Here is a 21,257-nt window from a genome sequence, read left to right as displayed (position 1 = left end):
TTTTAGGAAAATACAGGGTTTTTTATAGGCCAAGGATGAAATCTGGAGGCTATACTTAGTAGCAGAAAATGCAGCCCCCCCCCCCCCCGAAGTCGCTTGCTCCCTCCTGCGTGAGGCAATTAGCTGCCCCCAAAATGGCCGGTGTTAGCAATAATCGGCAATTATGCACCGAGACCCACGGCCGCCCGACGGTCAGCGCCCGCCTCGCTGAAGACGAAGGGCTATTTTTAGAGGACAAAGGGAAATCACTGGTAACACGCCATTATTTTCGGAGCCTGTAGAAAAGGCACAGGATGCTCCCCGGCACCGCCGCGCTGCGGATGCCGAGGGTGCCGGGGAAGGGGGGGCAGAGGGGACACCCCAACGCCAGAGGTGCACAGCCCCACGTCTGCATCCCCATCCCTCTCCCAGGGCGTTTGGAAGAGGGATGGATGGCAAAGGCAGGGAGGCTCCAGTGCGGATCCCAGGGATATCCCGGGCTCCTGGGGGATGGCGGAAAGCTGTTGTGTGAGGTACTGATAACCACAGCCTTGGCTGGAGGAAATAGGTGCCAGGCTCAGCAAACCCCGGCAATATCAAGAAGAAAAGAGCTGGCTAATTATGTTCCGAGGAGTTTAATTAGCGCTAGCGGCACGGGAGACGGGAAGGTGGCCCTGGGTGTTGGAAAGGGGGAAGGCTGCAGCACAAACCCTCTATCAGACACCGGAGAATCCACATGCTTCATCCAAAAACATGAACACAGGAAAAAGAGAACGAAGAGCCTCCCCTGCCCACACGCTTGCAGAGAGCGAGGCCTCGGGAAATCCTCACTGGGCATCTCGAGAGGAGCTCTCTCGCTCGGAGGCGGCAGCTCTGCCAGCATCCCTGCGCTCTGCCTGAGGCTGGATGCTGTCCCGGGCTCTGGGGCAGGATCCTGCTCGAGGTCACATCTTTAACTAACATGGTGGAGCTTCCTCCTTTGGGGAAACTCACCCGGGTGCTGCCCCTAAATATCCATCCCACCCTCCCCAAGCGGAGCCCGCTCCAAGCAGAGGAAGAGGGAGAAAGAGGGATTAAAGGGATGGAGTGTGGCGGGCAGAGAACGGCTTCACTCATCACACTGGTGACCGCTGGCAGCCCCCGGCCCCAGCCTGGCAACAGGCTACGGCCCCCCCCCAGCCCGCTGCGGTCCCCGTGTCCCAGGGCGCTGCTGTCACCGTCACCCACCCAGGCTAAGGGGTGATGCCTGTGCTGGGCTTCGCTGCTTTGGAAACAGGGGAGCATTTTTGGGGGGGGGGGGGGGGGATCGTTAGGAAAAAAGCAAATCACGCCTTGCTCAGCAGCGGGGCCAGGGCCAGCGTGGGCGCTGGAACTGGATGCCGCTTTCATAGAAATCACCAAAAACCAGGATTGAAAGGATCAGTCCATCCATTCCCCGGCCCGAGGCAGGAGTTGCCTTAACCTGTTCTCCGGAGCCAAACGATGCTGGAGCAGAGAGCACAATAAATGTAAAACGCGTTCATTAAATTCATAAGCGTTTCATCACTCACTTAAGCCTGGGAGCATTTTAAATCGCCAAGAGTCAAAGTAATGCAAACAACTGTCACTTTATTGTCATTTCCAGCCGTACCGCAAAAGGCACACAACAAACTTCATTGGTACAAAATAATTTCGCTGCGGGGTTTTTGTATAGTTTTTCCTTGCGTTTTTCTTTTGCAACACAGTCACTGGCTCTCCCATCGCCCTGACGGGAGGATCCTTTCACAGAAAGGACTATTTCGTTCGTGCAGACAGATAGCTCATTATTGCAGGGGGAGCGGCACGAAGGGCAGGCGGGTACGGCCACCCCGTCCCCCGCGGGACCCGCGCGGCCGCCCCGGCCACCTGCGGAATAAATGGCACCTCTGTGTCCCCCCGCTTCCCGGCTCGGCCCCGTCGGCTCGCCCGGCTCTGCTCCCGCTTGCCCAGGGGCGAGCTCCATCGCAGCCCCCGCCATCGCTCCAACCCCGGCTGGGCTGCTTCGGTTCGGGTTCGGTTGCAGGATAATGGGCTGGGGGCTGGGGGGGGGGGGGGGGCCAAGAAATGCATTTCTTTACACAAGTTACCCTTTTGCTCCCTCCAACTACGTGTTTCTGCAGAGTAGTGGGGTGAGGGTCCCACGGAGGAACCCCAGGGCTCACCGGCGGATGGGGTGCAGGCAGGACCCCCCCCCCCCCCATCCGGGTGCTGCAGCCCCGCTGCCTCGCAGAGGCTGGCAGAGGGGGGGAAAAAAAGAGACCAGGGATGAATTTAGGGGATTTTCCTGCCTGTACCAGCCCGGGGGGGTTCCAGCACGGCAGACCCACGTTGCTGGTGCACGCACCAATCCCCCGGCACACGGCAAACCCCGTGGATGGGGGTCTGCGGTGGGGCCGCTGCTAGCAAACCCCGGCATGCCAGCCTGGGATGCGGTGCCCACAAAAGACGCTTTTGGGGTGTTTGCTGGGGTCCCCCCGAAACCAAAGCGGGGCACATAGCCCCGAGACGCCGGGCAGCATCCCCCCGGCTGCGCTGGGTGGCTTTAGGGGAGATAAAGAGAGGCTTTAGGGACCACCAGCCTCCTGCTCACCCTGCCAGCGTTTGGCTACCGACATTATTTTCCCATAATATCCAGCGTCGCCGGGCCATTGTGCCGGACAAGACCAAGCTCTGGGGTGGGGACGCGCTGTGCCGGTGCCACGGTCCCGCAGCGCAGAGCCACGGCAGTGCCCGATGCTCTCCCCTACCAGCTCCCATATCGCAATAAGACTGAGGTTTTTTTGCACTGTGCCAATAGCTATGCTCCTTTTCTTTTGGTACCGGTTCCCTCTTCTTGGCTCCCTTCCCCAACATTTCTTATAAAAATAAGATTGTGCTTATTTATAAAATAATTATTTTTTTTTTTAAGAAAAGTTTCCAGTTAAAAAAAGGTGGTATATCAAAATATGGCAAAACTTTGGCTGTCAATAGCTAAACTCTAATTAAAAATACCGACTAAAAAGGCATTGTGCTGTGAATATTAGCTGCTGTAATGCTTTACCCTCCGGTACCGATGGTAAATGTTACACCTGGGCAGGCTGGCTTCCCTAGGACACACTCAGAAGCCGCTCTTGGGTTTTTCTAGCACATCACCATCATCCTTTAGCAGAACTATTCAAACTGTAAGAGACTTAAAGATGCATGAAAAGCCTTGGTAAAATACAACGGAGACTGCACCGGGAAGAGCCACACTTACAACGCAGTTGCATACATATTCTTCTTGAGAGGAAAGTCTGTTTTCTCACCTTAGTGCTTAGAAAAAATTATGATTGTTTATATGTTTCATTAAAGAAGAGAGGCAGATCCTTTGTATAAAAGGTATTTTAGAGCAGAAGTAAAACGCAAATGGGTCTATAAGATCCAGACATATATAAACATACATACCTCGATATATTTATATATGTAATCTCTATATATTCAAAGTTTGGGATGCATTATTGCAATATCCTTACAGATGACCTATTCCTTTCCATTCTCCTTTGCTTTTGTTTTTCTTGGGTGGGGGGTTTTTTTTGGTTTTGGGGTTTTTTTCTCTTAAAAAAAGAAAAAAAAGAAAAAAAACCAAGCTGCAAACGGCTCTGATTGCTCCCAGCTGCCATCCGCCTCGCTGGGACCGCTCTGGCCTGACCTCCAGCACGTGGTTTTTTTGGAAGAACTGGGTTGATGCTCTGCCCCAGCAGCCGCTGGCCTTCCTCCACGGTACATCACCTGTGCCTGGAGATCCCCGGCTGGTTATTGCTTAATTCTCCCTTCCCATACTGGCCTTTAGGGTATTTACATTTCTTTGGCTTGTCTTGAACACAACAGTCTGGCGCTTTTCTCTCCGGCGTCGGTTGCCACCGAGCCGCCGCCGGAGCCGCCGGCAGCGCTGAGGATGGGGTCAAGGAGGAGAAGAGGTCACCTCGCCACGAGGCAATGAGAAAACACGAGTTGGCTTCTGCTAGCTCCGACGAGTTGTGCTTCTCGCAGTTGAAGTCAGACAACTTGTGTTTGGCACTAACTCATCCGGAGGAGAAAGGATGCTTGGAGGACCGCCGGCAGGACTCCGCCATGCCCGGGGGTCTCCATCCCGCCCGCCGTCGGGGCGATCCTCCGAGCGCGATGGTTTCCACGGCCTCGGTTTGCCAGGGAAGCGCTGCGGGGCGGGGGGGAAGGCGGCATCGACGGCCCCCGATGCGGGGCAGGGAGCCCCAGCCTTCCCCCCCCCGAGGGCGGGCAGCCGGTCCTGCCACCCGCCGCCGGCGCTCAGACGACAAACTCGGGGACTTCGTCGTGGGTGAGATCCAAGGAGAAGTATTTGCTGGTTCTTTTGACGGGGAAGGTCTCCTGGATGTTGATGCACTGCTGGGCCAAGCAGCCGTTGCAGTAGAGCCCTTCCTCCTCCAGCCCATGGGCACAGCCGAAGGTGTAGCTCTGGGCCGTATCCTGGCAGAGGTTGGCCAGCTGTAAGAAGTCCTTCTGGTAGAGCCGAATGTCATCCAGGCTCAGGCTGTGCCGGTCCGTCGACGTCTTCGGTTTCCTGCACGTCGTCTGGGCAAAGCAAAGAGGAGGCTCAGGACCCGCCGGGGAGCCAAGGGGGTCGGGGAAACCCAAACCCCCGGTGCCGGCAGGACTTTGGGTTTCACCAAAGCTCCGCCGGCACCACGTACCTGGGGTAAGGAGTCGGTGCTCTGCCCTCGCAGCTTCACCACCGTCTCCGAGGAGCTGGAGGTGGAGGAGCTGATCTCTTTCACGATAAGCCCTGCGCGGAGGAGAGAGGAAGAGGAGGGTGCGAAGGTTATTTCGAGGCTTCTCAGCTCTCTTGGGATCCGTGCCCGCTGCCCTTGGCGGCTTGCCCTTCCTTTGGGGCGAAGGCACCCTCGGCTCGATGCGGTGCCTTCACCCCAATGGCTCCGCTTGCAACCAGCTTTACCCACAAAGCATCCCAAATTTGCACCAAAATGGCATCCAAAGCCATCCCCAGGGAGCCTGGCACCCCGGAGACCTCCTAGTAGCACCCAGTATGGAGCTGGAAACGCGGGTGACTCTCTGGGCGCAGGCACAGCTCCGGAGAAGCCAGGCTCACGCATGTGATAACAGCACCCGTGCTCATGGGAACAAGCGAGGGGTTGTCACGAAAACGAGAGCGGGGGCCAGCAATTGAGAACATCACCAAAATTATGTCCATCGCCCGCGGGCAGCTCCTGCCATCGTCCCCTGGTATCTCCAAATAACCTGGCGTGCCTGGGCACAGCCCTCTGTGCCACGGGGCAGCTGCACGGAGCATCAGTCCTGCTCCGAGCAAAACCTCCACCTTTCCTGGGCAACCCCTCCTTTTTATAGTTTCACCAAATTTACCCCATCTCTCCGTTGACCCAGCGGGCGAATGGCTTTTCCCGGCGTCCCAAATGGACGCCTCGGGCTAATTTCGCTCTGCCGACCACCGAAGGTGTGACTTGCATTGGAGAATTGGAAACAAAAGCATCCGCCGCCTTACCCGAGTGCCCGTTGAACTTGCGCGACAGCAGCATGTCCTCCGTGATGTAGACGCACATGTCGGGGCTCACCTCCATCTCGCCAGCCCGCTCCAGCTCCCGGGGGTCATCCACCAGCATCTCGATTTCTGCAGGCAGGCGGGACGAGTCGTTGACGCGCACCTTCAGAGCACCCTCCAACCCCAATGACCTGGCGAGACCCGAGCTGGAAAGCCCACGCTTAGCTGGTTATCTCACCATCATCCTGGGAATCCTCCTCCAGCCGGTCCTTCCCACCGCTCTCCACTCCGGAGGTGTGGGAGCTGCCATGGCTGGTCATGGAGCTGCAGGTCTTCAGCTTGCGGTGGGCGCCGGCGCCCGAGAAGCCGTCCTCGGGTCCCATCTCCCTGGGTTTGGGGTCGGCCTCGATGCCGGAGGTATGGGAGCTGCTGTGGCTGGCGGTGGAGTGCCGGGAGAGGCGCTTGTGCCGGATGCTGCCGGCGCTGCTGCCGCTGGCCCGCGAGCGCTTCTCCAGCTGCTCCATGTCCAGGTCGAGGGTGTCGCTGATGTAGGACTCGCGGTACTGCTTCTTCTCTGCGAGGCCGGCGGCACGCCGTCGGCACGAGGCAGCCCGCCCCCCCCCGACCCCCCTGGGGTGCCCTGGCCTCCCCCCCTGCCCGCCCCCGAGCCCCCAGGGCCACCCCGAGCCCGGTTTGGGTGGCACACCGGGAGCCAGCCCTGTCCCGGTGGCATTTGGGGATGGGGAGGTGGGGTGGGGAGCCTCAAACTCGGTGTGCTCTGTGCCATCCCTCCAAAGGAGGAGGAGGAGGAGGAAGAGGAAGCAGAGGAGAAGGAGGAGGAGGAAGAAGAGGAGGAGGAGGAAGAAAAAGAGGAGGAGGGAAAAAAAGAGGAGGAGGAAGGAGAGGGGGAGGAGGAAGAAGAGGGGGAGGACAAGGAGGAGGAAGAAGAGAAGGAAGAGGAGGAAGAAGAGGAGGAGGAGGAAAAAAGAGGAGGAGGGAAAAAAAGAGGAGGAGGAAGGAGAGGGGGAGGAGGAAGAAGAGGAAGAGAAGGAAGAAGAGGAGGAGGACAAGGAGGAGGAAGAAGAGAAGGAGAAGGGAAAAACAGGAGGAAAAAAGAGGAGGAGGAAGAAGAGGGGGAGGAGGAAGAAGAGGAGGAGGACAAGGAGGAGGAAGAAGAGAAGGAAGAGGAGGAAGAAGAGGAGGAGGAGGAAAAAAGAGGAGAAAAAAGAGGAGGAGGAAGGAGAGGGGGAGGAGGAAGAAGAGGAAGAGAAGGAAGAAGAGGAGGAGGAGAAGGAAGAAGAGGAGGAGGACAAGGAGGAGGAAGAAGAGGAGGAGAAAGAAGAAAAGGAGGAGGAGGGGAAAGAGGAAGATGAGGAGGAGGAGGGGAAAGAGGAAGATGAGGAGGAAGACCTTATGTTTGCACAAGGGCTTTCTGAGCTTGGAGATAGGATGCGGGGCACTGGGAAGCCCTGCACTGGGAGGAACTGGGCCATGAGGGACCGCAGCAGGGCTTGTGCCCATCCCTAAGCAGCCGAGGAGGGGTTGTTCTGTGAGCCCCCAGCCCAGCACGGTCACGGGGGGACGTGGGGACAGCCACCCCCCGACACGCTCCCAGCCACGGGGCTGCCGCAAGGACCGGGCACTCGTACGGGCAGAAAAGCCGGGTGGGAGCCCGGCACCGGTGGGATTTGCGCCCCGGGGCGGGGGGGTCACCTACCCTCGTTCTCCTCCAGCTTGCGGACCTGGCGCAGGACGGGCTGCAGGTTCATGTAGAGCCGGTGGCTGCTGCTGAGCAGCTGCAGGAGGTGGCGGGAGCGCAGCGGGCAGCCCGTGTAGTAAATGAGTTTCCTGGCCGAGGGCAGCCCGTCCGGCAGGATCTCAAACTTCTTACCCTACGTGGGAGAGGGGGGGACATCAGCCCCGGAAAGAAAAATACTCTAATTCTCACCCGGTCCTGCTACAGCCCAACTGTTAACATGCAATCGCCCCGCTTGAGGTCTGTGCAACAACAGCCCATGCCCAAACCAGAGCCCAGGAGCGACGGGGGCAGAGATGCTCTGCCTGGGGATGGTGGGACTCACCACGAACACCAGTTTCCCCACGTTCGTCCAGGGGAAGTCGTAGAGGAGCTGCTTTTCTTCGTCCAAGTTCTGCAAAAAGAGAAGGGACAGTTCCAGCTGAGGATGCCGGCCGTGGGCAGGGAGCGGAGCCGTCGTCCTCGCTCAGCCGCCTACCTGGAAGATCTGGATGCCCCGCGTCGTCAGCCCCAGCGTCAGGGAGGCCTCTACCTCCCTTTTGTCCTAAAGGGGAAAAAAATTAGATGGTTTTAAATACATTATTTGCAGTATGAGGTGGGTAAATCTGCACCCCTCCCAGCCCAGGTATCCTCCTGTAGTCACCCCATCTCCCGTGTAGCCACATGCGGTAGGTGCCACGTTAATCATAGAATCATTTATGTTGGAAAAGACCCTTAAGATCATCGAGTCCAACTGTTTAATTAACGAGGCACACGCACCACCCGGTCACATCCTCGAACATCCCCCCTGGTCTCACCCCCAGGCACCTGCCACCCTCCTCACCGCCCAGAAACACCCCGGCTTAAGGGTCTGGACGAACAATTTAACCTCAGAAAACTTGGAATGACCTTCAGAAACAGACCCGGGGCACTTTTACGCTTAAGCCCAACCTGCTCCCGCACCGGCACAGAGCTGCTGACGGCAGGGCAACCCATCCTGCCTGCAGCAAACCAACCTCTTTGCTGGGAGAAAAACCCAGCATGTATTTCTTAGGGAGAAGATACTAAAAAATAAGATCCCAGAAACCTTGCGGCTGCCTCCTCGCACGCCGGCAAACCTCTCGCCTCTCCGTAACTTCTAGAAAATGGCAGGACTATAAAAAGCTGCATCTCCCTGCCTCTGGGAGCAAAGCCCTGCCCTCGAGGACCACTCTGCTCCAGCCGGCGAGTGCCAATTCAAACGCCGCTCTTCCCAAAATACCTTAGAAATCGCTCGGCAGTTGCTTCTTTCAATAAAAAGCAGCCCCAAATCCGAAACCCAGCCTGGGCTCGCGGCTGGGGCTCACCTTGTACAACCTGTAGTAGTGCACAGCTACGTCGTCCAGCCGGACGGCCTCCTTGATGTACTTGAGATGGGCTTCGGAGGCCGTCAGGGCGAACTGATCCTTGTGCATGTTTGGAACGTGCTTCAGGATGTAGTCCTTGCCCCTCTTCGCAACCACCTGTATGGAGAAGAAGAGAAGCTCGTCCAGGGGAGCTGCTCCGTGATCGCTCGGGGCCGGTTGCCAGCCCCGGCGCTCCCGGCCAGCGGTGATTTCCAGGGAAAAGGGAAATCGGAGCAAGACGCTCCATTTTAGAGCTGCAAGTTAAAATAAAATAAATACAGCAGCCGACAACTTCTCATTGCCAGCAGGATTTCCCACCGGGAAGTACAGCTTTGCTTGGCGTGCCCGTCCCGTGGAGCTCACGCCTCCGGTGTCACCCGTGCCAGGGCAAAACCCAGAAAGCACATAAAGCGGGCAACGGTGCCCACAACTTTATTATTAATCCTCCCCTTCCCAGCATCTGCTGGCAGCCCCGGCTGCGGGGAACCGCGGGGGGGGGTTCAGCTGTTTGGGGTCCAAAGGCACATCAGACGTGGCCGTGCAGCCCCTTGCCGCTCCTCTCTAATATTTACCCGTCTGGTAATAAACGGACTTGGTTTCGGGTACCCTGCAGAGGCTGGTGCCATGTCCTTGCCGCGGGAAGGGGCGTCCCTGCCAAAGCGGGGGTCCCAGCCGGGAGCTGCCCGTGGCGCTGCCGCGCCATACGGGACCGCTCCCTACTCCGCTCCCGCGCAAAGTCGTCGGGACGGCATCGCCCCAGCGCCCAGCTCTGCCTGCCGGTCGGAGGTGACCTGGGGCCGGGTGTCACCCCGTGCCCTGCCTCAGTTTCCCTCCAGGACTGTCCCGGGAGCTGCTTACACCCGCGGCCGCTGCCAGCACGGAGGACACCGCTTCCCAAAGGGCTGCAAAGCCCGCACCCGACGACGGTGGGGCGATGCCGCGATGGCACGCAGCGTGCGGAGAAGCCTCCCTGAGCATCCCTGCGGCACACAGGGCAATCCCCACCAGCGGTACGAGCCGCCACACCGACCCCAACCCTCCCTGCCCGCAGCTATTTGCAGCCCCGCCAGTTGTCAGAGGTTATTAATAACCGGGACTAAGCCAGAGATAGGGAGGCAGCAGGAACGCCGGCAGCTCGGGAAGCCTCCGAGCGGCCCGGCATCAGCAGCCTCGCGAGCGTTCCCGCGAGCTTAGAGCGGGGACCCCATCACGGCACGCTTACCCAGGCGGGGAAATAGGCTTCGGGCTCGAAGTACTTCCCGTAGTGCTTGTTGCGCTTAAAGTCGCCCAGGTCGGCTTGGAGGGCGAAGGCGGTGAGGAGGAAATAAGCCTCCTCGCGCAGCACGCACTGCGAGTGCAGCACTTGCTTCCGCAGGTGCCAGTAGTAGTAGTAGCGTGCCGTCCGGTCGCTGCGGGGGAGCAGAGGAGAGAGGGGAGGAGAAGGGAGCCAGCGGGACGCCCACCCACCCACGACCGAGACCACGGGGTGGGAGACGGCTCTGGCACCTTCCTCCCGGTGCGAGGCTCTTAAATAAAAAAAAAAAAGAGCACTGGGTGCCGAGTCGTTTGCTCCCTTTTCTGTGCTGAAATTTCCAGACCTCCCACAGCAAGAATAACCCCCCCGAAAGCATCCCTGCCCGGCTGCAGGTGCCACCGTGTCCCCGTGCACCCAAGACCCTGAAAATGTTGGGGTTTTTTTTTTCCCTGAAACAGGACCTGAAGCTCCCACCCGGCCACAGGTACACGCGTGAATTAAAATCAGGCTGTGCCGCGGGGGTTAAGCTGTGACAAAATCCTAAACACGATGGCCCCAGTCCCCCAAAAGGCTTTGTCACCGCTGGCTGGGAGCGGTGTCCCCACCTGCCCCTGCCACCCAGCCCCAACAGAAAGGACGAGTTTTTGGGCGGACGAGCAGCATCCCGCAGCATCCCAAAGCTGCGCGGCCCCAACGAGGGGTACCCGAGCCAGGGGCACCCCGGGGTGCTCCCCTGCCAGCCGCTCGCCCTGGGTGGGTGCATCCTACCTGATCAGCCTGCCGTTTTCCACGTAGTACTGCACTCGGAAGTGGATGATCATCGGGGGGCCAAACTGGTCGATCCCCTGGAACGGAGGAGATTTTCAGGGCTCCTGCGGAGACCCCGGCGTCACGCCCCAGCCCTTCATCTCCGCTCACCCGGGGCCAGGTCCGTCACGGCCACCCCCTTGCCCCATGTGGGGTGAAAGCCGCAGGGAAGAGTTCCCTCTCTAACGCCGACCGCAATTTTTCCTGAATTACAGTTTGACACCTATTTTTTCCCCCCAATGTGCTGAAACACGAAGGGGATTTGGATTTAAAGAAGCAGGCAGCCGGGTTCGAGACCCCCGGGGGGGCTGTAGCCCCCCCCACCGCCACTGTCCCTCTCCCACCCCTCCCCAGCCCGTCACCCACCAGTCCCCGTATTGGGTGCCAAATCAGCGCCAGCACGGGACCCTTCACGCCAACCCCCTTGGCACGTTGCATTGAAATAATGAAAAGGTGTTTTGGGGGGAAAAAAACCCCAAACGCTCGAATTTTAGAAACTGGAAGAAAGAGCCACCTTAAAAATTCTGCTGAAGTATAAAGAAATACGGGAGGGAAAAAAAAAAAAATCAGAGCCCCGGGGTGGGGAGCGTGGAGGACACGTCCCCAGCCAGGGCGCGCGGTGGCATTTGGGGTGACAGCCATCAAGCATCATCCGGGTTTTATTAATTTTGCACGCCCACCCTCCCCACCCCACGCTGCCTAACAGCCAAGTGCCCCCCCCCGCCCCGCCTCGCCCCTCGGCTGCGTTCCCGTGTCCTGGAAGTGACCTGCGACGGGGACAGAGGTGGCCTTACTGCCGTCAGCTCTCCATGCAAGACCTCACCGCTGACCTTGCTGGCCTCCTTCTTCCACTCCTTGGGGCAGTACTTGTAGAGTTTCTGGGCCAGGTCCATGTACACGTGCTCATTGTCTGGGTGGGACAGAGGTGGCATCAGCATCCCCCCCCCGCCCCGTGTGTCCCCTGCATCCCGCCAAGCCCTGCCCTGGCCCCCCCCGACCCATTGGCGGGCGGTGTTGGTGTGGGGGTCCATAACCTCCTCGTCACCGAAATGAGACGCCACCAAAAGGTTGGGTAAGTTGGCACCCGCCTTTGGGCAAACACGCAGCCCCGACGCGGTGGCATCGCGCCGAGCCGAGCCGGGACGGCATCAGGCTGGACCGGCCGCGGGCGCTGAACCCACGGCGTGAGCCCCTGACTTACTCTGGATGACGCTGAGCCCGAAGAGGTGACAGTCCTTCAGCCTCAGGAGGTCACACACCTGCACCAGTAACTCGTGGCACAAAATCTTCACCTGCAAAAAAAAAAACCCACACGTGGTCCCTGCTGCATCTGTGCCCGGCTGAGCCGGGCAGGCGGCACCGAACCCCCCCCCCGCCGGGTCCCCGAGCAGGACCGGGGGGGTGACAGGCTGGGTTATGGGGCTCATTTTTCCAAAGGGCCAACGTGGAAGTCCCCAAAAGCAGGTTCCCACGCTGGGGTGCGGGACCACAGCTCTCCTGGGGATGGGACGCACGGGAGACCACGGGGCAGCTCGAGAGCAGCAGGCGGCGGTGGGGACCTCGCTGCGACCAGCCCGGCGCCAGGGAGATGGTTTTGGGGGCAGAAACCAGAATATTGGGTGGCGTTGAATTAAAAAAATAAAAAAGCGGGGGAATTTCACGTTCAATACTACATCCGAACCAGAGCCGAACCCCCTCCTGTTTATTCGCTGGGGTACACGAGGCTGAATTGCCATCCACAACGGATGCCCGGAGTGAGGACTGAAGGAGGAAGGACTGCCCGCTCCTCGTCATGCCGCCCCGTGGGATGGCGTGCAGCAGGTCACCCGCCGAAAATCACGGCGCTGCCAGCAGCGCCTCGAGTCAAGAAGCAGCGGGAGAGCGTAAAACGCTGCCGCAGCCTTCAGGGGGAATAACTCGTGTGCATTTCTCCGGCAGGGCGAGAGCAGGCAGGCTCAAAATAAAAACCAGAAGCAAAACCGGAGCTTGCAAACACAGCCGGTTGCAAGCCCCCGGGTGTGATGAAAACGTCGGTGCTCAGGGGGTTTCCCCGGCCCCCCCCGCGCTGCCTTACGTTGATGATGATGTTGAGGGAGTCGTCGTTGGGGAGGAAGATGCAAACGCTGCGGCGGTCCTGCATGACTCTGTTGTTGTGGAAGGTCAGTTTGTTCATCGTGGTCCGGGCTCGGGGCTCGGGGCGGGCGGCGGGCACCTCACCGGCGGGCCGGGGCGGCCTCGGTCCCTGCGGGCACCATCCCTGCGGGCGAGAGAGGGGCTGAGCCCCGTGCATGGCACCCTCGGCTTCCCGCACCCCAACGCGGGCATCCTTGCCACCCATCACCGTGTCCCCCCAGAAGCGGGTTGTCCCCCAAAACCCCCGAGCGCACCCCACCACGGCCACCCCGCATCCCAACCCCGGCGCCGCGGTTAGGGCAGCGCGGGATCGCAGCCGAGCCCAAAAAACCTGACCCAGCAGTTTTATTCTCCCGGCTCGGATTCAGAAAAACCTCAGGAAAGGCTTTCCTGGCATAATTAAAAAAACATAAAAGTCTATCTGCTGGGAACAAACCCGGCTCTGCCGGAGAGGAGCGGCGCGGCAGGTTTTGCTGCCGGCAGCAAAAAGGCGAGGGGCCGGTGCGGGGTCCCGCGGCAGGACCCCCGCATCCCTTTCGGCATCATCCCCCGCCAGCTCCAGCTCTTTACAGGGGTTAAATAAAATAACCCAAGTGCTAACAGTGATTTGCAGGTGGGAATCGCAGTCTCTTGACATTTCCCAGCCTTCACCTAAATCCGTACCATACTGGGGCCGAGCAGGTGAATCCGGGGCCGAGCGGGTGAATCCGTCCTAGCACTAACCCCAGGCAATTCTTCTTTTCAAGGGCAAATATTCCTTAAGCACTTTTTACCCCATGACCATCCCCAGGGACACAATGCACACATGACACCATGAGCAAGGATCTTTAAACTCTAAACTAGTTCACCGTTTTTCTAACCCATAGATTTATACAGTATAGCGTCTCCCTCTTCACCAAATATTTGCTTTGGTCGACATGAAAATGCCTTCGGCTTCCAAAACAGTTTAACTTGCATATTTGTACAGCAGGGAAAAAAAGCACCCGGAGGTGACTTTGTGTTAGGTAGTTACTGGGGTTTTGCAGAAGTTGGGAAATCCAGAGGTGATGCTCCCTCCCCACGCCACTCTGGGTTTGCAGCACTGAGGCCCCGTGCAGCTGTGCAGCGTGGCCGTGCATTGCATCCACGCATTGTGGCGGTGCATCACGGCCATGCATTGCAGCCATGCATTGTGACGGTGCATTGTGGCCATGCATTGCAGCTGTGCATTGCAGCTGTGCATCATGGCCATGTATTGCACCCGTGCATTGCATTTGTGCATTGTGGTTGTGCATCGTGGCTATGCATCGTGGCCGTGCATTGCACCTGCGCAATCTATTTGCGCATTGTGCCCGTGCCTCGTGACCATGCGCTGCATTTGTGCGTTGTGGCCATGCATCGTGGCCACAGGTTGTGGCTGCGCATTGCATCCGTGCGTCGTGGCCATGCGTCGCATCTGTGCGTCGCATCCGTGCGTTGCATCTGTGCGTCGCGGCCGTGCCCAGACACGATTGATCCCAACTGGGAGCAAACAGCGCAGCTGATGGGCTGGTTTCAAGGTTCATTAAAAATCACAGCGGTGAACAAAACGGGGCTGAAGGTATTTGGCAAACGTCCTCGTCCCGGCCGGGTGCCCGGCAGCTCTCGTGCACCGACGCGGGGCCGGGTGTGAAGCGACTTGCGCGAGCCGTGGCAGGGAGGGTGCCGCGTCCCCGACAAAGCAGCCGTGCCCCGGGACACCCTCCAGCACCCTCCGCACCCCACTCCCACCCAAAACTCTCCTGCAGCTCCAACGGGTGCACCAGAGCATCTTCCCACCACCGCCCCGTGGGCTACAGCCGGCTCAGAACTACAGCCACAGGCACAAACCACCCCTGATTTTTTGGTAAACCCGTCACCAGGGGGTTATCCTGTGCCGCCAGCACCGCAGCCCCGCACACCCGGGGTCCCACAGCATCCCTGCCACTGGAACGAGCCCGGAGCAGCCGGTCGGGAACGGGTCCCCCCTCCGCCACAGCCTCTGCACCAAGCCCTGCTCGTAGCAGGATCCCTGAGGAAAACACCTTCTTAAAAGCACTTGGAAATGAAACCAAGTCTTCAGGGCGCTGGCAAAAAACCCGGTGTCGCAGCTCATCACCTCACTGCCTCCAAACTGCCTTTAAAAACCAGGCAGGGGCCGGGCATCGGGCCCCACCATACAGCTTGTGTCCCCCCCGGGAGAGCTTCCCCGTGGCACTGCACTGCTCTTGGCATCCCGGGGCTGTTCGTCCCCACGCCAGTCAATATATTTACCCCTCCTCCTGCAGCCTGAATTGGTTGGTCCCTGAGCATCGGGGATTAAAACCCACGAGCTGGCGTCAGCGGAGCACGGGCATCGTGCGGCTCGGTGGGGACGGCACCGCCGGAGCCAAAGAAAACATCTCCCCCAGCAGCAGCTCCGCAGAACCCTACCTCCGAGAGCAAGCAGAACACGGGAGGAAAAAAAACCCCCATATATTTTGGTATTTGTATAGAAAATGCTCCAGATCCTGCTGCTGAATGATAACACCCCATCAGACGACCGCATAGGGCACCGTAGGGGTGGCCAGCGACTTTGCGAGACCCCCCCCCTCAGCTCCAAGAGCTTTCCCCGGGGCTCTGCCAGCCCTCTGCGAGCTGGAGCCGGGGCAGATTTAGCAAGTGGGCACAAAAAGCCCTTTCCAGGGCGATGTGCCTCCAGCAGCCTCGGCCAGACGCCGGCAAATTCTTTCCGAGCATCTGCTGCTCATTCCTACAATGTCAGCTTTGATTCCCAAGGACCCCGTGCCGCTGCCCTCACCGAGTCGCTTCTGCTCCGGCGCAAGCGCCGACACGAGGCGCGAATATGCCCGGGTCCGAGCTGGAAAGAGCCTGGATTGCAGGGAGAGCCCCCCTGGAATACCACGCTGCGGGGAGGGAGGTGACACCGGTCACCCCACAGCCCGAGCGGGAACCTCCACCCCGGGCAGTTTTGCAAGGAGTTTTCCATCCAGAGAGAGCGAAGCCAGCTGGAAAAAACACCGGGAATGAGGACTCGGGCACGGATCAGCCTCCGCAGCGCCGGGAGATCCAGGTCTTCCAGCCATGTTTTTCCCTGCTGTAGGGGAAAGAGCATTAAAACTCCATAGGAAGGCATTGCAAACCCCTTATGCGCCTTGTAACTCCGGGGCTATGCGGAGAAAATTCCTCGATCTGCCATGTTTTTCAGCCCAGGCTGCCGGAATATCGTCTCCCTCCCTCGTACCAACGCCACGGGATAAACCCCGTCGCAAAGCTCTGCTGTAAAGAAAACATCACGCAATAAACCTGCCGGCTGGCGCGGCTTGGAAAAGCAGCTCGGGCCGTCGCTGCTGACTCGGCGGGGGATTTATTCAGCACGGGGTCTTGCAAACACGGCCGAGGGCAGGCAGAGGCTGGGCCCGGTTCAGACGGAGGTGCCGGAGCAGTGTGCCAGGCTCTCGTAGGAAATATAAATTTGGATGCCATTCTAGGGTTGGGGATTTAACATCGCTTGAACTTGCCGGCTGAGGTGGGTTTTTCTTCCAAAGAAGCAAGAGCGCAGCTTCTGTGCACGCGAAGCGAGGCTGGTTTGCATGTGCGGCATTTCTTCCCCCCTCCGTGGATTTAATTACATTTAAAAGCAGCGGCTGAGTCTCCGTGCCCATGGTTTTGGGTCAGGTTTGTACCCCTGTGGTAGCCACCAGACCATCACAGTGCCCACCGCTCAACCCAGCCTCAATCCCCAGTCCCCAGACAGATCCAGCCCCTTTCTCCATCACCCAAATTCCCTTGCCAAAATATCCATTTTTTTTTAAATTTCTGTCCTATCAGCCATTGAACCCATCGTCAGGCTTTTGTTCCAGCCCTCCCAAGCCACGACAGGGGCGAGGGAAGGAATTCGGCACGGGACCCACACGTAGGCACGGGCCGTCCCGCAGCGAAAGGCAGCCCAAAGTGCAGAGCGAGATGGGAAGATGAATTCACGGGGCAGGAATTTCTTGTTTTTAAGAGTTTAGAGTCGGTTTTACCCCACATCACAGGGCGCAGGTATGCGCGAGCTGTTATTACAAGTTTTAAGGCCGTCACTTAATGCAGCTTCTACCAACCCAAAAGCTAGATTAATTCCTGCTTGTGGTTGCCCCATAATTAAAATTGTCTCCAATTCTTCACGAACTCAACAGTTTCCTCCTAATGAAGAGAGGCAGATGAAAGAGACCTTCACTGGGAAAAAGGACTCGGTTATAAATATTACATTACTTCATCTGCCACAAAAGCTATTTGGATGCTGGAAACTCAGCCTGGGCAGCCGGGGGCCAGCCCCACCAGCCCCACCAGCCCCGGCAGATGCCCTCGAGCACTGGAGGTGTCCAAAAAGCCTCTGCAAGGAAGGTTCCCCCAGGAGCTCGCCTGTCTCCACCTCTGCAACACTCCTCCTCTTCCTCCTCCTCCTCTTCCTCTCCTTTGGCTGCTGCAATGGGACAACAGCAACGGGCGGAGCGGGTGCTGGGGACACCCGGGGACATCCGCAAAGGGCCGAGCCAAGCGCATCATCCCCAAAACGGGATAACGGCCCCTCTGTCCCCTCCTATTTGTGTCGCAGCTGCGATGGCAGCGAGCGCTGGGGACGAGCCCCGTAGGACATCACATCAGGGCATGGGGAAACACGGGCTGAGCCACGGCAGCTCGGGAAACCGCTCCCTCTCCGCATCCTTCTGCTGTGCACAGAGCTGAATCCAGCCTGGAAGCACTGATTTTTCCATCCGCCCGCGACCCACGGCAGAGCCATCCCAGGCCTCTTTGTTCCCTTACTTTGGAGCGCTAAAATATAAATAAAGCAGCCCGGCCTCCGCCGAGGATGCACGCAGAAGTGGATTTTGCCTGGCACAGGCTCCAGCGAGGGAGGGACGGCGCCTGCTCTTCCTCTTCCCTCTTCTGCTATTGAACCAGCCCCTTCCATTTTATTTCCTTCCGGAAAACTTCACCCCGAGCATTTAGGATTAGAAAAATATCTGCTAAGAGAATCCAGTTGCATCAAGACTGGGTTGAGGGGGGGGATCATGCTCAGAACATCCCAGCTCCCCCATCTGGCTCCGGATCCTGTCGCCCCCCACCTCCTCCGCGTTCCTGGGGGCTTTATGAACCATCTCCCAGCATCACCAGCAACAAGCCCAAACCTCCCAGAGCTCAGGTGCCGCTCCCGGGACCGCAGGCATCATTCCGAAGGATGCACGTGGACGTGGAGCATCGCCTTTGCTCCCCCCCTCCGTGGGCAGCCTGCAGCCCACACTAGCAGCAGCATCATCCGTAAATCCCTTGGGATTTGGTGGCTGCGGGATCCCTGGACCACAAAGCAGCCGTAAGGGCCAGAGTCACCATCCTGCATCCCCACGTCGCAGAGAGCACAGCCCCAAGTTTCCAAACCATGGGCCTTCCTATTTCATAAACCACTCACCCACCCCAAGATGCTCTGGCCCTGGGCAAACCCTTCCTTCCCGGGGGAAAGCGCTTTTGGGGAGCCCCATCCCCAGCATCCTGCTCCCGGGCACGCTCCCGTACGTGGGATCAGCGCCCAAACCCATCCCCGCTCCGGGGAACGTGCAGCGCTTTGTGCACATGTGGAGGAAAAAAAAAAAAGGGATGCGAAGCGCTCTGCAGACAGCCGAAAGCCCAAAAAACAGCTCCATTTTATGCCGAAACGCCCGTAACCACGCCTGGGCGATCCAGAGCCCCCGCTGCAGTCTTGCGGCATCCTCGCCTCCAGCTCCAGATCCGGCAAAATGAAGCCAAACCAAGTTACTTTTTTTTAATCCTGGAGCGGGCAGAGGGGGATTTGTCTTCCCCTGGCGCTCTCCGCTTCTCCAGCTGGGAGAGCTCCTTGGCCACGCCAGAGCCTCCATAAACTTCCCTGCCCCGGCAGCAACGGGGAAAAGCTTTTTCTTTTTTTTTTTGTTTGAAAAATATCCTAAGCCCGCTTTTCAGACAAGGAAAAAAAAAAGCATAAAACTCAATTAAGAAGCAGGCAGATATTTTAACCACCGCCATCATTTGTGTACTCCATCTGGAGTCCAAAGGCTGCTTTTTTTTTTTAGCAGGAGGGAGCTGACATCATCTTAATTTGAAATTCACATTTATTTTTACATCTGGTCTGAATTAATCTTTTTCAGCATACTGACTTTCATGTAATGGAATAATTGCTTACAGACTCGGGGTTTAAAGAGCCTAAATAAACCCAGTTTAAAAAAAGAAACCCCTTTACAAAACGATAGTAAAAAGCCAGTACCTATAACCAAACCCCAATACGCCTTCGGGACTGGGAGTTTTAAATGAAACAACATCGCTTTCAAGCAAGAGAACTCGAATTAAACCCCGCTCTATCCAAGAATTGGAGAGGGTAAGCGGAGCCCCATGGAAAAACACCGACACAAACCAGCCGGGGAATTAGGCAGAGCAGGAAAGCTCCACATGCCGGGCTCCATCAGCGCCATGCCGAAGCATCTCTGGAAAAGCAGAGTTTGGCTTAGAGGGAAAAACATCCTCAAACATCCTCATGACCAGAAACGCATCGGCCGTGAGCAGAAAAAAGCCGATTCAGGACTGCAAGGCGACGGCAAAAGTGGCGGGGGGCAGGGGGCACGGCCTTACTCCCACGTGCGAGTCAAAGGACACGGGAACACCAAGGACGGTCCTGGGAAACCTCAGCCCCAATTTCCTCGCTGCCACGAGGGCACGATGTCAGTTAAAGGCCAATTTGAGTGCCGCGTGGGTTTATCCTCGCCCCTTCGAGAACCTGGCGGGGATTCGCATCCCCGGTGGGAAATACGGAGAAGACCATTAGTGGCACTACCGGGTACCAGCTTGCACCCCGAGCCATGGCACCCCCACGGCTGACCCAGGGGTGGGGGCACCCATGGACAACGGGGTCCCACAGGTGACTGCGACCCAGAAACAGGAGGATCCATGGATGAGAGGACCACGGGTGAGGGGACAAACAGACGACGGGACCCACGGGTGAAGGATCCCATGGGCAAGCACAACCCACAGCCAAGAGGACCACGGGTGAGGGGACCAACAGATGACGGGACCCATGGGCGAGGGATCCCATGGGCAAGCACAACCCACGGGCAAGGGGACCCATGGGTGAAGGCAACCCACAGAAAACAGATCTTACAAAGAGAACCCAAGGGTGAGGGGACCCACGGATGAGGGGACCCGCTGGCGAGTGTGGCCCATGGGCAAAGGGACCCACTGGCGAGTGTGACCCATGAGTGATGGGACCCACGGGCGAGGGGACATGTGGGTGAGCGTGACCTAGGGGTGAGGGGTCCTACAGGCGAGGGGACCTGCGGACGAGCGTGACCCAGGGGCGAGGGGACCCACGGGCAAGGGTGAGCGCGACCCACGGCTAAGGAGACCCGTGGGCGAGCGTGACCCGCAGGTGAGCGCACCCGTGGGCGAGCGTGACCCACGAGCGAGGGGTCCCACGGCCAAGGGGACATGTGGGTGAGAGTGACCTAGGGGTGAGGGGTCCTACAGGCGAGGGGACCTGCGGACGAGCGTGACCCAGGGGCGAGGGGATCCGTGGGCGAGGGGATCCGTGGGCGAGCGTGACCCACGGGCGAGAGGACCCACGGACAAGGGTGAGCGCGACCCACGGCTAAGGAGACCCGTGGGCGAGCGTGACCCGCAGGTGAGCGCACCCGTGGGCGAGCGTGACCCACGAGCGAGGGGTCCCACGGGCGAGGGGACATGTGGGTGAGAGTGACCTAGGGGTGAGGGGTCCTACAGGCGAGGGGACCTGCGGACGAGCGTGACCCAGGGGCGAGGGGATCCGTGGGCGAGGGGATCCGTGGGCGAGCGTGACCCACGGGCGAGAGGACCCACGGACAAGGGTGAGCGCGACCCACGGCTAAGGAGACCCGTGGGCGAGCGTGACCCGCAGGTGAGCGCACCCGTGGGCGAGCGTGACCCACGAGCGAGGGGTCCCACGGGCGGGGGGGGGGGGGGGGGGACGGGACCGTAGAGCCGCCGTGGCCGCGTCCGTGGCGGCGGGGGCGGGCGGAGGTCCGGCCGCTCTTTCGCCTTCACGTCCCCGCGGGGCGGGCGGAGGAAATGACTCGCATTCCTGCAGCCGGGAGCCCTCTCGCACTTCTCCGGCACCAACTCCATCCCCCAAGCGCAACAAGCAGCCGCCCTCGGCCCCACGCCGGGCCCACCCGCGGCAGCCCCGGGGAGGGGAGACGCGCCGGGCCGGGCCGAGCCGAGCCGGGAGCGCGGTGCGGGGCGCCGGGCACGCACCTACCTGCGGCTCTGCGGGGACCGCGCTGCCTTGCTTTGCCTCGCCTTGCTTTGCTTTGCCGAGCCGAGCCGAGCCGAGCCGTGCTCAGCCCAGCCCCGCCGCCCCCGCCCCTTCCCGGGCCGCCCCGCACCGCCCCGAGC

At 59.2% G+C, this 21,257-nt stretch overlaps 1 protein-coding gene across 3 annotated transcripts; it reads right to left on the bottom strand.

Annotated features, from left to right (window-relative positions):
• Window positions 1-1,567: 1,567 nt before the first annotated feature.
• FRMD6 (FERM domain containing 6) lies at window positions 1,568-21,172 on the bottom strand. 3 transcript variants are annotated; one of them, XR_003921622.1, is made up of 14 exons: window positions 12,766-12,971; window positions 11,893-11,983; window positions 11,459-11,601; window positions 10,653-10,729; window positions 9,852-10,038; window positions 8,591-8,746; window positions 7,744-7,809; window positions 7,591-7,659; window positions 7,227-7,401; window positions 5,748-6,083; window positions 5,513-5,638; window positions 4,686-4,777; window positions 3,651-4,566; window positions 1,568-3,567 (listed from the first exon to the last, which is right to left on the bottom strand). XR_003921622.1 is itself a non-coding variant. In XM_030002728.2 (14 exons), exons 2-14 carry the CDS (start codon window positions 12,862-12,864, stop codon window positions 4,282-4,284), a joined length of 1,902 nt encoding a protein of 633 aa, XP_029858588.1. In that variant the 5' UTR covers window positions 12,865-12,948; window positions 21,121-21,172; the 3' UTR covers window positions 3,652-4,281. The 3 variants fall into 3 exon arrangements, 2 of the variants coding, with proteins under 2 accessions (XP_029858588.1, XP_029858579.1); XM_030002728.2 differs by lacking the exon at window positions 1,568-3,567 and adding an exon at window positions 21,121-21,172 and having other exon boundaries at window positions 3,652-4,566; window positions 12,766-12,948; XM_030002719.2 differs by lacking the exon at window positions 1,568-3,567 and having other exon boundaries at window positions 3,652-4,566; window positions 11,522-11,601; window positions 12,766-12,970.
• Between the last annotated feature and the right edge of the window lie 85 nt (window positions 21,173-21,257).

Source organism: Aquila chrysaetos, chromosome 2 (assembly GCF_900496995.4).
Source record: "Aquila chrysaetos chrysaetos chromosome 2, bAquChr1.4, whole genome shotgun sequence".
Lineage (NCBI taxonomy): Eukaryota > Metazoa > Chordata > Aves > Accipitriformes > Accipitridae > Aquila > Aquila chrysaetos.
The sequence above is the reverse complement of the archived record's forward strand: the minus strand, read 5'-3'. Positions and strand labels throughout refer to the sequence as shown.

Coding starts and splice junctions, on each gene's coding strand:
- FRMD6 (XM_030002728.2), bottom strand. CDS start 12,864: ATGAACAAACTGACCTTCCACAACAACAGAGTCATGCAGGACCGCCGC. Junction 11,984..12,765: donor CCCTCAACATCATCATCAAC/GTAAGGCAGCGC, acceptor TTTTTTTTGCAG/GTGAAGATTTTGTGCCACGA. Junction 7,402..7,590: donor TGGGGAAACTGGTGTTCGTG/GTGAGTCCCACC, acceptor TCTCCCACGTAG/GGTAAGAAGTTTGAGATCCT.